Here is a 14,962-nt window from a genome sequence, read left to right as displayed (position 1 = left end):
CCGTTTGTCTTGAGAGGTCTTGCACAACATGGCTCTTAGCTTCACTGAGTGATGCAAGCCCCTTAGCTAGGACAAGGTTATGACATATGAAGGGCTTCCTAGAAATTAGGAGACACTGTATAATTCTCTTGTACACCAAGCTGACCATGACAGCTTTTACAGCAATTACCACCCATCACCTTAATATAGCTACTATAGATGTAACTGGAGAGAATGCTGGTTAAACGGCTCTAAGAATCACCACCAGAACTGCCACTGTGGCCACGTCCCTAAATCCAGACCTCTGTTTGGTCATATTTTTTCCCAAAAGGAATAATAAAATGGATACAGTCATATGACGTCTAACGTGCTCTAATACAAGCACATGTCCCAAGGCAAAATGCAATTTTCTTCCTTTACACCCTCTGTCCACTGTGCGGTCAGCTATGCTGGAAGTCCCAACCTCCATTCTACCAGGGGAGGCCTGCCCCAAAACCCAGGGCTCCTGAAGCACAGGCAGCTGGCTCCTGCCACCCCACTCATTCTATCTTCTGATATGCCCTCAACAGGTTAAAAGTTTGAACAACAAAGCCCACAAATTCTTCAAAATAAAATGAAAATAAAATTGAAAGAAATATACAAAATAAGTATAATGGCAAAACCAGCAAGTGCTGTCCATCAGTTAGGTGTTAACTATACTGTTAAAAAAACTTAAAAACGGATATTGTCACTTCCAATTTGTTGTACGTCAGTGTTAACCATACTGTTAAAACTTAAGAAAAATGGATATTGTTCCTTCCAATTTGTTGTACCTCATAAATCAGTTCAGTTCAGTTGCTCAGTCCTGTATGACTCTGCGACCCCATGAACCGCAGCATGCCAGGCCTCCCTGTTCATCACCAACTCCTGGAGCCTACCCAAACCCATGTCCATTGAGTCGGTGATGCCATCCAACCATGTCATTCTCTGTCGTTCCCTTCTCCTTGTGCCCTCAATCTTTCCCAGCATCAGGGTCTTTTCCAATGAGTCAGTTCTTTGCATCAAGTGGCCAAAGTATTGGAGTTTCAGCTTCAACCTCAGTCCTTGCAATGAACACCAGGACTGATTACCTTTAGGGTGGACTGGTTGGATCTCCTTGCAGTCCAAGGGACTCTCAAGAGTCTTCTCCAACACCACAGTTCAAAAGCGTCAATTCTTTGGCACTCAGCTTTCTTTAGAGTCCAACTCTCACATCCATACATGACCACTGGAAAAACCATAGTCTTGACTAGAGAGACCTTTGTTGGCAAAGTAATGTCTCTGCTTTTCAATATGCTATCTAGGTTGGTCATAACTTTCCTTCCAAGGAGTAAGCGTCTTTTAATTTCATGGCTGCAATCACCATCTGCAGTGATTTTGGAGCCCCCCAAAATAAAGACTGACACTGTTTCCACTGTTTCCCATATATTTGCCATGAAGTGATGGGAGCAGATGCCATGATCTTCGTTTTCTGAATGTTGGGCTTTAAGCCAACTTTTTCACTCTCCTCTTTCACTTTCATCAAGAGGCTTTTTAGTTCTTCTTCACTTTCTACCATAAAGGTGTTGTCATCTGCATATCTGAGGTTATTGATATTTCTCCCGGCAATCTTGATTCCAACTTTTACTTCATCCAGCCCAGCGTTTCTCATGATGTACTCTTCATATAAGTTAAATAAGCAGGGTAACAATATATACAGCCTTGACGTACTCCTTTTCCTATTTGGAACCAGTCTGTTGTTCCATGTCCAGTTCTAACTGTTGGTTCCTGACCTGCATACAGCTTTCTCAAGAGGCAGGTCAGGTGGTCTGGTATTCCCATCTCTTTCAGAATTTTCCACAGTTTATTTTGATCCACACAGTCAAAGGTTTTGGCATAGTCAATAAATATAAATATAAATCATAAATAGACTGAGTCAATTAAAAAAATTATACAACAGAAGACAAAGGATACGTATATTTTAAAAATGGATGTCTTCCAAATAATATAAACTATTTAATGCCACTGAACAACACACTTAACAACCAGTTAAAATGGTAAGTCTTATTCATATTCTATTATAATAAAAACTTTCAATTTACGTGTTAACAATAAAATACTTAACACAAAAGGAAAATATATAGCACCACACACTATCTCCACAGGAAAATACAATTAGGGACAAATAAATAAGAAAACTACAAGAATATACACCAAAATATTAACAGCGATATTTCAGGCAGAAAAATTAAAACATTTTTATTTTTCCTTTTAAACAAATTTTTCTAAATACAGCGTTTCCATATTAAATTTTTCCTAAAATAAAATTTAATTACAATTTTGGAAAACTTAACTAATATTTACCAAACAGTCCTATGAGCAATAATATAATACATATGGTCTATATAATACATATAGACTATATAATACAATAATCCTAACATATTCTCATTATGAGATACACTCTAATTAAATACTGGCTTTTGAAAGTGAGAGCGTGGGCATAAGCAAACAGCTCTCACCTCCCACTGTTGCCTTTTTCATCTTCTTCTTCTTCATTATCTGAAGCTAAGAAAGGAACTGCAGCCAAATCTTCCTCCTCTGCACGTATTCGTCCCAGCAGGATGAGACCATGGATTTTACAATCAATTCCTGAGCTTCTGCACTGCTTTATCGCAATTTCAATATACCTGTGATACTAGACACAAACACAGTAAGCTACAGAGCTTTCAGAGTCAAACACTTTAATTGGAGAGAAGGACATGTGAAACATGCAGTATATGGCAAGTCACAAGCCTTCATAACACTTAAAGTAGAGAGAATTTGAGATCAACATGCACACACTGCTATATTTAAAACAGATAACCAAAAGGACCTATACTGCTCAATGTTATGTGGTAGCCTGGACAGGAGGGGAACTTGAGGGAGAATGGATACATTATATATATGGCTAACTCACTCTGCTATGTACCTGAAACTATAACATTGTTAAGCAGCTACACTTCAATATAAAATAAAAATTTAACAAAAAAAATTTGACTACATACAAATTAGAAAAAACTATACAGAGACCTCATAACCCCACCAACTAGCTCACCAATTATCAATGTATGATTGATTTTGTTCATGTAGGGACTATCCTAAGAAAATTCCTGACAACATGTTGTTTCAAAACTTCAGTAGGTATCAGTGAAATATCAGCATTTAAAAAATACATTCACAGTACTCTAATGATAGCTAAAACAATAATCTTATATCATCTAAATGCTACCAGTGACCAAATTTTCTGTCTGTCTTGTAAACATCTTTCTATTCAAGACTTGTTCAAATCAAGGTCAAACACTGTAACGTCTTTGCCATTCATTATTTTAAAGTTGGCCCTCTGTCCTGTGGTATGCCCCACATCCCATACATGGCATTTCTAAATGTAGTTTATCCCTCTAGACCTGTATTTCATGTGAACAAAAACTGACTGCTTCTAGGGGACCTATCAAAACCTTAAGATCTATAATATCTATGATGTCACAGGAAGAATTGTTTGAATAAATGAAACAAATAGAGAAATGAAAAATTCTATAGGAAAAAAAGATAGTTTCTTTCTTTAGCAAGGAAAAAACAAAAGGCTTAAGATTTTAATGCAGTGCAAAGGGCAGACCCTGTCTGACTCACAAATCATAGAAAGCAAATCCAAAGAACATTTATGGGATAACTGGGAAATTTTAAACACTGACTGGATATTGTATCATATTAAAAACAAAATTTTAGGTGTGATTTTATTGTGGTTACATTTTTAAAGTCCTTGTCAGAAATTAATAATAGAAGCACTCACTACTGAAATGGCTAGAAATGTCATGGCTAGAACTTGCTTTAAAACACTAAAAAAAAATGGGGTGTAACACAGGAAGAGAGTTAGTGAAATACGACTGGCAAAAATGTTGATAATCATTGAAACTGGGAGGTAGGTTCATGGAGGATTCAGTATACTTTCTATTTTCGGTTATGTTAGAAAAATTCGGTTAACAAGCCATTTTTAGAGGAAAGGCAATGCTAGAGAGTTCCACAGCTTTAGGAATGGTAATACTCTACTTTGTAAGTTGGTTCAATGGGTGGAGACTGGGCCATGAAAGTTCTGAGTACTCACAATGCTTAATATTTCTCATATATGTGATATAAGCTATTTCATGCTCATCAAATAATACATAATAAATTGTTTTCAACTGAAAATTTGTCAAAGTCAATATATCTTTTATGAATAACAACCTCAGTTGTTTATTAAATAAATTAATGCTTGGTTATTGATCTACTTAAAATACAAAGCAAAATTAAAACAAAAAATATTCAGTAGCAAAATTAAGACATAAGACAAACCACAATTTCCATTACCCAGGAATAAGTTACTACAATAAAATGCACTAAATGCATTATCTTTTCTCCAAAAAAACTCAATAATATATTACATTTTCATCATTGGCCACTTTATTATTACCACCATTGATAGTAACTGTTAATTACATGGTATTCCACAAAACAGTTTAATGACATTCAAGAATGAATGGTGTTCTACAATTTTATTCATTGAAGACTGGAAGAAAATTTTAAAAAATCTTCCAGTGTACACAAAGGCCAAATAATCAATTCTTGAACCTGGGGGGGAAGTGCTACTATGGTCCCATAGTCTCTAGACACAAGTTACCAACTTTCTACCCTTCAAAAAAATTAATCTATGACTGGCTGTTATCAGGTTCTTTGACATAACACACTAGGACCCCATGAAACTTGTCTGTCCTTATGTGGGCATGTGTGTTAGTTGCTCAGTTTTGTTTGACTCTACGACTCATGTAGCCCACCAGACTCCTCTGTCTATGAAATTCTCCAGGGAAGAACAATGAAGTGTGTTGCCATTCCCTTCTCCAGGAGATCTTCCTGACATAAGGACTGAATCTTGGTCTCCCACACAGCAGGGAGATTCTCTACCATGTGAGCTTCTTGGGAAGCCCTTTGTGGGAATACCAAAATAATAAAGCAATGACTGACAAACAGCACTTAATAATTTAAAAATAAACTCACTTACGATGAATTTTAGATGAATAGAAAGTCAAATATTTGACATATTTATCCACTATCACACCAATTAAACAAGTTCTCACGAGACAATGTATATATAGGTAGTAAAAAAAAAACTGCCTTAATTTGCATTATTTTAAATATATATAATTTACTAAAATAGTGTAGATTAACTGAAAGATTTATGTGGCAGTCTCACTAATCTATAATATGTTCTATTTAAAAGAACCTTCACTGATTCTATCAGAATTTTTAAGAGATAAAATTAACTTGGATTCATTTTGAAAATGTCCTTATTACCAAATTAAAGGTATGAAAACAAAAAACCAATTTCAGTATCATGAGTTCAGTTCAGTTCAGTCGCTCAGTCGTGTCCGACTCTTTGCAACCCCATAAATCGCAGCAAGCCAGGCCTCCCTGTCCATCACCAACTCCAGGAGTTCACTCAGACTCACGTCCATCGAGTCCGTGATGCCATCCAGCGATCTCATCCTCTGTTGTCCCCTTCTTCTCCTGCCCCCAATCCCTCCCAGCATCAAAGTCTTTTCCAATGAGTCAACTCTTCACATGAAGTGGCCAAAGTACTGGAGTTTCAGCTTTAGCATCATTCCCTCAAAAGAAATCCCAGGGTTGATCTCCTTCAGAATGGACTGGTTGGATCTCCTTGCAGTCCAAGGGACTCTCAAGAGTCTTCTCCAACACCACAGTTCAAAAGCATCAATTCTTTGGCTCTCAGCCTTCTTCACAGTCCAACTCTCACATCCATACGTGACTACTGGAAAAACCATAGCCTTGACTAGACAGACCTTAGTATCATATATATGGTTAAAAAGAACCACTGCTTACTAATACATATTTAATGGAAATATCATGATGCTAGATGCCCAAAGAAGCCCAAGGTGTATGGCAATGACTTTTGCCTAGAGCTTTTACCTGCTTTTAACCAAAGACAATGAGGAAGGAATTTGTTTTGCTTTGTTTTCAAGCTGATCTGATAAGCAACAAATTTAAGTTGTATACATGTCAAATTTTAAAATAAATACAATTATTTAGTTAAGGGGAGAAAATGGGCTCAATGTTATTATAGAGATGATGAGAAAAGGAACCTCTCTTGCATTTGCAAACCATCAAAGGAATACTATCAGAGTGGTCAAGATGGCAGAATAGAAGAACCCTCAGCTCAACTCTTCTCACAAGCACAGTAAAATCACAACAATCTGCAAAAGAACTATCACTGAAAGACTGAAACCATCAGGAAAGATCCTCTAAAGATGGACCACAAGAATGGTAGAAGCCATGAAGTCCTGATATAATCAAATCCCATACCCTCCAGGGTTGGCGACCCACAGATTGGAGAATAATTATATTCAAGAGTTTTTCTCATGTCACTCTCCCCAGCCTGGGGGTCTGGCACAGGGAAGAGGAACCTTAAGAACATTTGTCCTTGAAGACCATAGGGGCCTGACTAGATGAGCTCTAGAGGGAGGACGGGGGCTGGGGGAAGATACTTCACTCATACAGGGTACCTGCAAAACCTCACAGGTGCCGGGACCAAGAGCAAAAGCAGTAATCGGATAGGTGCTGGGCCACATCTACCTGATGGTCTTAGAGGGTCTCCTCAAAGGGGAGGCAGGGGGTGGCTGTGGCCTAGCCTGCGGGTGTAGACAATGGTGGCAAATACACTGGGGAAATATTCAGCTGCATGAGCTATCATGGAGGATAACATTCTGACACCAAGACCTGGCTGCAAACATCAGACTCGAGACTCCAGTGCTACAAGGCCTCAGCCCAACCAACAAACAAGGTAGGGACACAACAAGGCCCATCAACTTCAACTGACTCTAGGCAAGGCCCTGCCCACCAGAGGATCAAGACCCAACTTCACCTACCAGAGGATAGGCACCAGCCCCTCCCACCAGGAATCTCAACTCTCTAAAAAATATCAACAACTTCAGATATGCAGATGATACCACTTTAATGGCAGAAACTGAAGAGGAATTAAAAAGCCTCTTGATGAGGGTGAAAGAAGAGAATGAAAAATCTGGCTTAAAACTCAATATTCAAAAAACAAGAATCATGGCACCCAGTCACATCACATCATCACAAATAGATGGGGACCAAATGGAAACAGTGACAGATTTTATTTCACTGCAGACGGTGCTCCAAAATCACTGGAGATGGTGACCACAGCCACAAAATTAAAAGATACTTTCTTCTTGGAAGAAAAGCTATGACAAACCTAGATAGCATATTAAAAAGCAGAGATATCATTTTGGTCTGGAGAGCCAAAGCTATGGTTTTTCCAGTAGTAATGTATGGATGTGAGAACTGGATCACAAAGAAGGCTGAGCACCCAAGAACTGATGCTTGCGAATTGTGGTGCCAGAGAACACTCTTTACAGTCCCTTGCAGTACAAGGAGATCAAACCAGTCAATCATAAAGGAAATCAACCCTGATATACACTGGAAGGACTGCTGCTGAAGCTCAAATACTTTAGCCACCTGATGTGAAGAGCCGACTTATTGGAAAAGACCTTGATGCTGGGAAAGATTGGAGGCAGGAGGAGAAGGGGTTAACAGAGGATCAGATGGTTGAATGGTATCACTGATTCAATGGACATGAGTTTGAGCAAATTCCGGGAGACAGTGAAGGATAGGAAACTCTGGTGTACTACAGTCCATGGGGTCACAAAGAGTCAGAAACGACTTAGTGAATGAACAACAACAACACCCACCAGAAGCAAGAAAACTATTAATCCTGCAGCCAACACATCCAGTCTGTAAATGCAGACCAGATCCTATCCTGAAACCAGCAGGCCCCTGGCCCTTCCTTGGGTGATAAAAGGAAGTGCACTGCTGGATTGCATAGGACGTCTCTTACAGAGGGCCACTTCTCCAAGGTCGAGAAATAGAACCAACCTACCACATACACAGAAATACAAGAAGCAATTTTGACAACTCAAACAATAGAGTATGCTTCAGATGAAGCAGCAGGAAAAAACACCAGAAGGAAAACAAAGTGATGTGGTCTATTCTCAGGCAATCTACCAGGGAAACAGTTCAGAGTAATTATGGTAAAGATTATCATGGAACTCAGGAGGAGCATGGATACACAGAGAGAGAAATTAGAAATGTTTTAAGAAAAAAAATAGAAAACATACAGAACTACACTAATAAATACAATAAGTGAAATGAACAATACATTAGAAGGAATGAATAGTAAACTAAATCTGACACAAGAATGGATTCATGAGCTGGAAGACAGAATAGTGGACATCAACACCACCAAACAGAAAAAAAGAACAAAAAGAGAGAATATTAAAAGTAAAAGAGGAAAAGTAAAAAATAACATACAAGGGATCTCCAATAATGCTATTAGCGGATTTTTCTTTTTTATTTGAGGAAAAAACTCTGCAGACCAGAAGAGACTGGCATAATACACTTGAAGTGATGAAAAAGAAAAATCTACACCCAAGAACACCCAGCAAAAACTCTCACTGAAATTTGATGGAGGAAACAAAAGCTTTACAGACAAGTAAACGACATCCTGGAATGTGAAGTCAAGTGGGCCTTAGAAAGCATCACTACAAACAAAGCTAGTGGAGGTAATGGAATTCCAGTTGAGCTATTTCAAATCCTGAAAGATGATGCTGTCAAAGTGCTGCACTCAATATGCCAGCAAATTTGGAAAACTTAGCAGTGGCACAGGACTGGAAAAGGTCAGTTTGCATTCCAATCCCAAAGAAAGGCAATGCCAAAGAATGCTCAAACTACCGCACAATTGCACTCATCTCACACACTAGTAAAGTAATGCTCAAAATTCTCCAAGCCAGGCTTCAGCAATATGTGAACCGTGAACTTCCAGATGTTCAAGCTGGTTTTAGAAAAGGCAGAGGAACCAGAGATCAAATTGCCAACACCCAATGGATCATCGAAAAAGCAAGAGAGTTCCAGAAAAACATCTACTTCTGCTTTATTGACTATGCCAAAGCCTTTGACTGTGTGGATCACAATAAACTGTGGAAAATTCTGAAAGAGATGGCAATATCAGACCACCTGACCTGCCTCTTGAGAAATCTATATGCAGGTCAGGAGGCAACAGTTATAACTGGACATGGAACAACAGACTGGTTCCAAATAGGAAAAGGAGGACGTCAAGGCTGTATATTGTCACCCTGCTTATTTAACTTATATGCAGAGTACATCATGAGAAACGGTGGGCTGGAAGAAACACAAGCTGGAATCAAGATTGCCGAGAGAAATATCAATAACCTCAGATATGCAGATGACACCACCCTTATGGCAGAAAGTGAAGAGGAACTAAAAAGCTTCTTGATGAAAGTGGAAGAGGAGAGTGAAAAAGTTGGCTTAAAGCTCAACATCCAGAAAACGAAGATCATGGCATCTGGTCCCATCACTTCCTGGCAAATATATGGAAAACAGTGGAAACAGTGTCAGACTTTATTTTGGGGGGCTCCAAAATCACTGCAGATGGTGATTGCAGCCATGAAATTAAAAGATGCTTACTTCTTGGAAGGAAAGTTTTGATGAAACTAGATAGCATATTGAAAAGCAGAGACATTACTTTGCCGACTAAGGTCCGTCTAGTCAAGGCTATGGTTTCTCCAGTAGTCATGTATGGAGGTGAGAGTTGGACTCTAAAGAAAGCTGAGTGCCAAAGAATTGATGCTTCTGAACTGTGGTGTTGGAGAAGACTCTTGAGAGTCCCTTGGACTGCAAGGAGATCCAACCAGTCCATTCTAAAGGAGATCAGCCCTGGGTGTTCTTTGGAAGGAATGATGCTAAAGCTGAAACTCCAATACTTTGGCCACCTCATGCGAAGAGCTGACTCACTGGAAAAGACTCTGATGCTGGAAGGGATGGGGGCAGGAGGAAAAGGGGACGACAAAGGCTGAGAGGGCTGGTTGGCATCACCAACTTGATGGACGTGAATTTGAGTGAATTCCATGAGTTGGTGATGGACAGGGAGGCCTGGCATGCTGCAATTCATGGGGTCGCAAAGAGTCGGACACGACTGAGCAACTGAACTGAACTGAAACATTTTTTAAGAACAACTCAGGAACACCAAACAAGCTTTATGATAAATTCTAAAGGAACTTCTCTAGGTGTAAAATAAAAGGCCACAACTAGAAACAAGACAGGAAATCATCCATACATAAAGCTAGTAGGGAGGTTAAAAGACAAAAGTAGTAAAAATCCCACATTAAGGGTTTAAGGATTATACAAAATAATTAGATGTGAGGCATGAATTGAAAAACAGTGACCATGAGGGGAGTAGAGTACAAATGCACGGTATCTAAAATGTATTTAAAATTAAGAGATAAGCAACTTAAAACAAGCACATATATAACTAGACTGTTGTACAAAAAACTCACATTAACCAGAAAACAGAAATCTATAGTAGAAATGCACACAAAAAAGGAAATGAAATGCACACTTACACTAAAGGTAGTCAAGTTACAAGAGAAGAGAACAAAGGAAAAAGGAGGGGGGGAGAGAAGACCTATGAAAACAAACTCAAAACAGCAAAATGGCAATATAAACATACTTATGGATAAACACGCTAAATGTAAATGGACTAAATGTATCCAAAGATGCTACCAGAAAACCACCTAGAGCTTATCAATGAATTCAGTAAATTTGCAGAATACAAAATTAATACACAAAAATCTGTTGCATTTCTATACACTAACAATGAAAGAAAGAGATCCGATCAGAAAGAGACAATGATTGGAAAAGAAATTAACGAAACAATCCCCTTAATTATCACATCAAAAAGTATAAAATAACTAAGACTAAACGTACCTAAGGAGGCAAAAAACCTGCATTTTAAAAGCTTTAGACACTAATGAAGGAAAAAGAAGACACTAGAAACACATGGAAAGATAGACCTTGTTCTTGGATTGGAAGAACTGATATTGTGTGAACTATGCTATCCCAGGCAATTTATAGATTCAATGCAATCCCTATCAAGTTATCAATGGCATTTTTCACAGAACAAGAAGAAAAAAAATTTTTTTAATTTGTATGGAGACACAAAGTACCCCAAAAAGCCAAAGCACTCTTTGAGAAAGAAATATAGAGCTAGAGGAAGTCAGGCTCCTGACTTCAGGCTATACTACAAAGCTACAGTCATCAAAACAGTATGGAAATGGCACAAAATCAGAAATACAGATCAACAGAATGAAAGCCCAGAAATAAACACATATATCGATGGTCAATCAATCTACAACAAATGAGGCAAGACCACAAAACGGAGAAAAGATGGTTTCTTCAATAAATGGTGCAGGGAAAGCTAGACAGTTACATGTAAATGAAAGAAATTAGAACATTCCCTAATACTATACACAAAAATAAACTCAAAATGGATTAAAGACCTAAATGGAAGACCAGATACTATAAAACTCTTAGAGGAAAATATAGGCAGAATACTCTTTGACATAAGTAGCAGCAAGATCCTCTTTCACCCACTTTCAGAGTTATGGAAATATGAACAACAATAAACAAATGGGACCTAATTAAACTTAAAGCTTTTGTACAGCAAACTATAAACAAGATGAAACGAATGAAGAAAACAATCGCAAACAAAGCAACTGACAAACGATTAATCTCCAAAATATACAAGCATCTCATGAACAACCAAATCAAAAAACTGGCAGAAGACCTAAATAGATACTTCTCCAAATAAGACATACAGATGGCCAACAGGCACATGAAAAGATGATCAATTATTAGATGAATGCAACTGAAAACTATAATGATGTATCACTTCATACCAGTCACAATGGACATCATCAAAAAGTCTACAAATGCTGGAAAAGGTGTGGAGAAAAGGGATCCCTCCTGCACTGCTGGTAGGAATGTAAATTGGTGCAGTCACCAGAGAGAGCAGCACAGAGGTTCCTTAGAAAATCAAAACAGAGTTGTCATACGATCCAGCAATCCCACTGCTAAGCATATATCTAAGCAAACTTTAATTCTGAAGATACATACAAGTCTTATGGACTCTGTGGGAGAGGGCGAGAGTGGGATGTTTGGGAGAATGGCACTGAGACATGTATAATATCATATGTGAAACGAATCGCCAGTCCAGGTTCGATGCATGATACAGGATGTTTGGGGCTGGTGCACTGAGATGACCCAGAGGGATGGTATGGGAAGGGAGGTGGGAGGGGGGTTCAGGATGGGGAACACGTGTGCACACTGGTGGCAGATTCATGCTGATGTATAGCAAAACCAATACAATATTGTAAAGTAGCCTCCAATTAAAATTTAAAAAAAATAAAGATACATATACCTCAATGTTCATAGCAGCACTAGTTACAATGGCGAAAACATGGAGGCAACCTAAATATCCATCAACAGAAAGATAAAAAAGATGTGGTACCTATATACAATGAACTATTACTCTGCCTTTAAAAAAAAAATGAAATAATACCATTTGCAGTATCATGGATGAACGCAGAGATTTCATATTAAGTAAGTCAGACAGAAAAAATATATATCATATGAAATCATTTATCTGTGAAATCTAACAAAATGATACAAATGAACTTACTTACAAAACAGAAATATACTCAGAAAACAAATTCACGATTATAAAGGGGGACGAGGATGGGAGACAGGGGTTAGGAGTTTAGGATTAATCTCTACATATTACTATATAGGCAGAAAGAGAAGAGGGCAAAAGAGCAAGGATGAGATGGTTGGATGCCATCACCAATTCAATGAACATGAACTTGGGAAAACTCCGAGAGATGGTGAGGGACAGGGAGGCCTGGCATGCTGCAGTCCATGGGGTCGTAAAGAGTTGAACACAACTTGGCAACTGAACAACATTACTATATTTAAAAACATAAACAATAAGAACCTACTGTATAGCACAGGGAACTATATTAAAGATCTTTTAATAACCTTTAATGGAAAACAATTTGAAAAAGAATACATACACACACACATTATATATAATGTATACACACGGTATTCTTGGGCTTCCCTTGCAGCTCAGCTGGTGAAGAATTTGCCTGCAATGCGGGAGACCTGGGTTTGATTCCTGGGTTTAGACGATCCCCTGGAGAAGGGAAAGGCTACCCACTCCAGTATTCTGGCCATGGAGAAGTCCACAGGGTCGCAAAGAGTTGAACATAACTGAGCGACTTTTCCACACACACACGTATGTATAACTGAATCACTTAGCAACTGAAAACACTGTAAATTAACTATAAATCAACTAAAAATTTCCATAATTATACCTTAAAAGAGGAACACTATCTAATCTACTCACCTCTGTGCAGTCATTCAGAAGAGACACTGTGGTGTCAGTGGGATTGATGTTGATTGTCTTTAATTCAATTAGGTTATTTAGTGAATTTCCACCTAGGAAATAAAGGGGCAGGGGCATAAAAGAATTAGACAAAGGAGTTTTCATTATATAACAGAAGATACTTTTTTGAGTAAAGTAACTCAATTACCTGACACGACAACCAGGGAAGGCATGTAGCTACTGTCAGCAGGATCTACAATCATTTTCAATCTATGAACAAGAACATCTGGGAAAACCTCCAAACGAATCCAATGCTTTAAAAGAAAAAGAAATAAGTATTCTACTCCATTACTTGTTTATTAGAAGAAAGCCTCCCTCTATGCCCCAGAAATGATGTGTTTATAGCCTTTTAACCTAGGGTAGTCCATTAATATCCATCAATGGGTGGCTTACAGAAAACATTAGAATCAAAGTAGAGGAAAATCACCATTCTCTAAGTCTAACCTTTATGACTGGATGAGGCACACCCACATGTAAGTGCAATTAAAATAACATTCTAAAGATAAACACATTAGGGTATATTAGAAAACCTTCTAACAAGAAGCAGAATCTGAACTCATACATTTTATGTGGGGGAGTAAAACAAAATAAAGCCCTATTAAACTCTCTATCAGTTAGATAAAAGCTGTCACTTATGTTTTTTAAAATCTCTGACAATGAAAACTAAATGGTATATCTACCTTTCCTTGTGAACCAGAGGACTGCCAGCAGGGCTCACTGCCATCAATAAGGCGAGAGGCTTGGTTCACAGAGGATGACACGTTTAGACTCTTCACCATCCGTGCCCAGCTATCCAGCAGCATTCCTGGCTGACTGTTGTGACAGCGTTTCAGCTGTTTTCCAGAACGGCCACAAAATATTGCAGACTGTCCTATTTAATGATGGCCAAACAGTGTTAATACTTGTAGGACAGAAACTTCAAAATCAAGAAATAAAGAATTTTTTATTGAGCTCCTTACTTCAAGAAAACAGTAAGTTTCCAAATTAGAAGGAGCTATTACATAATACTTAAATGGCTTCAAAAAACCTAGCCAAGGTATTTTATCCCAATTTATGAGATGAAGTTCATATAATGCAATGATTTATTCCACTTGACTCCCTCAAGTAACAACAGAGTGATACATCTCCAGATAGAAGGATATATATAAGCGAGGTATGAAGTTCAATAACTGTGCTTACAGAAGACATTCTTTAAAAAGTTTTCATAAATGCAACAAAAACAAACTTGAAGAGTTTCTACTCTGAAAACTGGCAAATCTGGAAATTGATCTAGCTCTTCCATTGAGGACAAGTAGAAGAGGCAGACAAAACATTTAAAGATGAATAAATCTTGAAAGTATCAGAGTAAACAAGCTGATAAAGAATTGTGGGACCAGAATCAGAGGAAGGCTAAGATGAAAAGTGTCAGAATGAGCTGCCCTGTGGATCAGAAAATGCTTTTTTCCCCAGTGGTATTTGTCAGTTTCTACAGGGAGCCTTAAACAGGACACACAGCCCAGCCCATCAGGAAAGAAGAAACACAAAGAAAAACTCACACTATGAGCTAGGGTCTCAATGGGAAGAACCACAGAGGAAGAG

General features: G+C 38.2%; 1 protein-coding gene across 5 annotated transcripts in view; it reads right to left on the bottom strand.

The window, feature by feature from the left end:
* The window catches only part of HERC2 (HECT and RLD domain containing E3 ubiquitin protein ligase 2), a 237,601-nt gene that overhangs the window by 82,107 nt on the left and 140,532 nt on the right, over positions 1 to 14,962 (bottom strand). For all 5 annotated transcript variants that reach the window (XM_040227910.1, XM_040227909.1, XM_040227906.1 and 2 more), the window contains 4 exons: positions 14,065 to 14,255; positions 13,533 to 13,638; positions 13,346 to 13,437; positions 2,499 to 2,674 (listed from right to left, as the gene is read on the bottom strand). In XM_040227910.1, the coding sequence (XP_040083844.1) occupies positions 2,499 to 2,674; positions 13,346 to 13,437; positions 13,533 to 13,638; positions 14,065 to 14,255 (565 nt within the window). The remainder of the gene's footprint in view (positions 1 to 2,498; positions 2,675 to 13,345; positions 13,438 to 13,532; positions 13,639 to 14,064; positions 14,256 to 14,962) is intronic.

The sequence above is a fragment of the Oryx dammah genome, unplaced genomic scaffold (assembly GCF_014754425.2).
Source record: "Oryx dammah isolate SB20612 unplaced genomic scaffold, SCBI_Odam_1.1 HiC_scaffold_27, whole genome shotgun sequence".
NCBI classification, from domain to species: domain Eukaryota; kingdom Metazoa; phylum Chordata; class Mammalia; order Artiodactyla; family Bovidae; genus Oryx; species Oryx dammah.
Note: the sequence above shows the minus strand (reverse complement) of the source record. Positions and strands in the feature narration are given on the sequence as shown.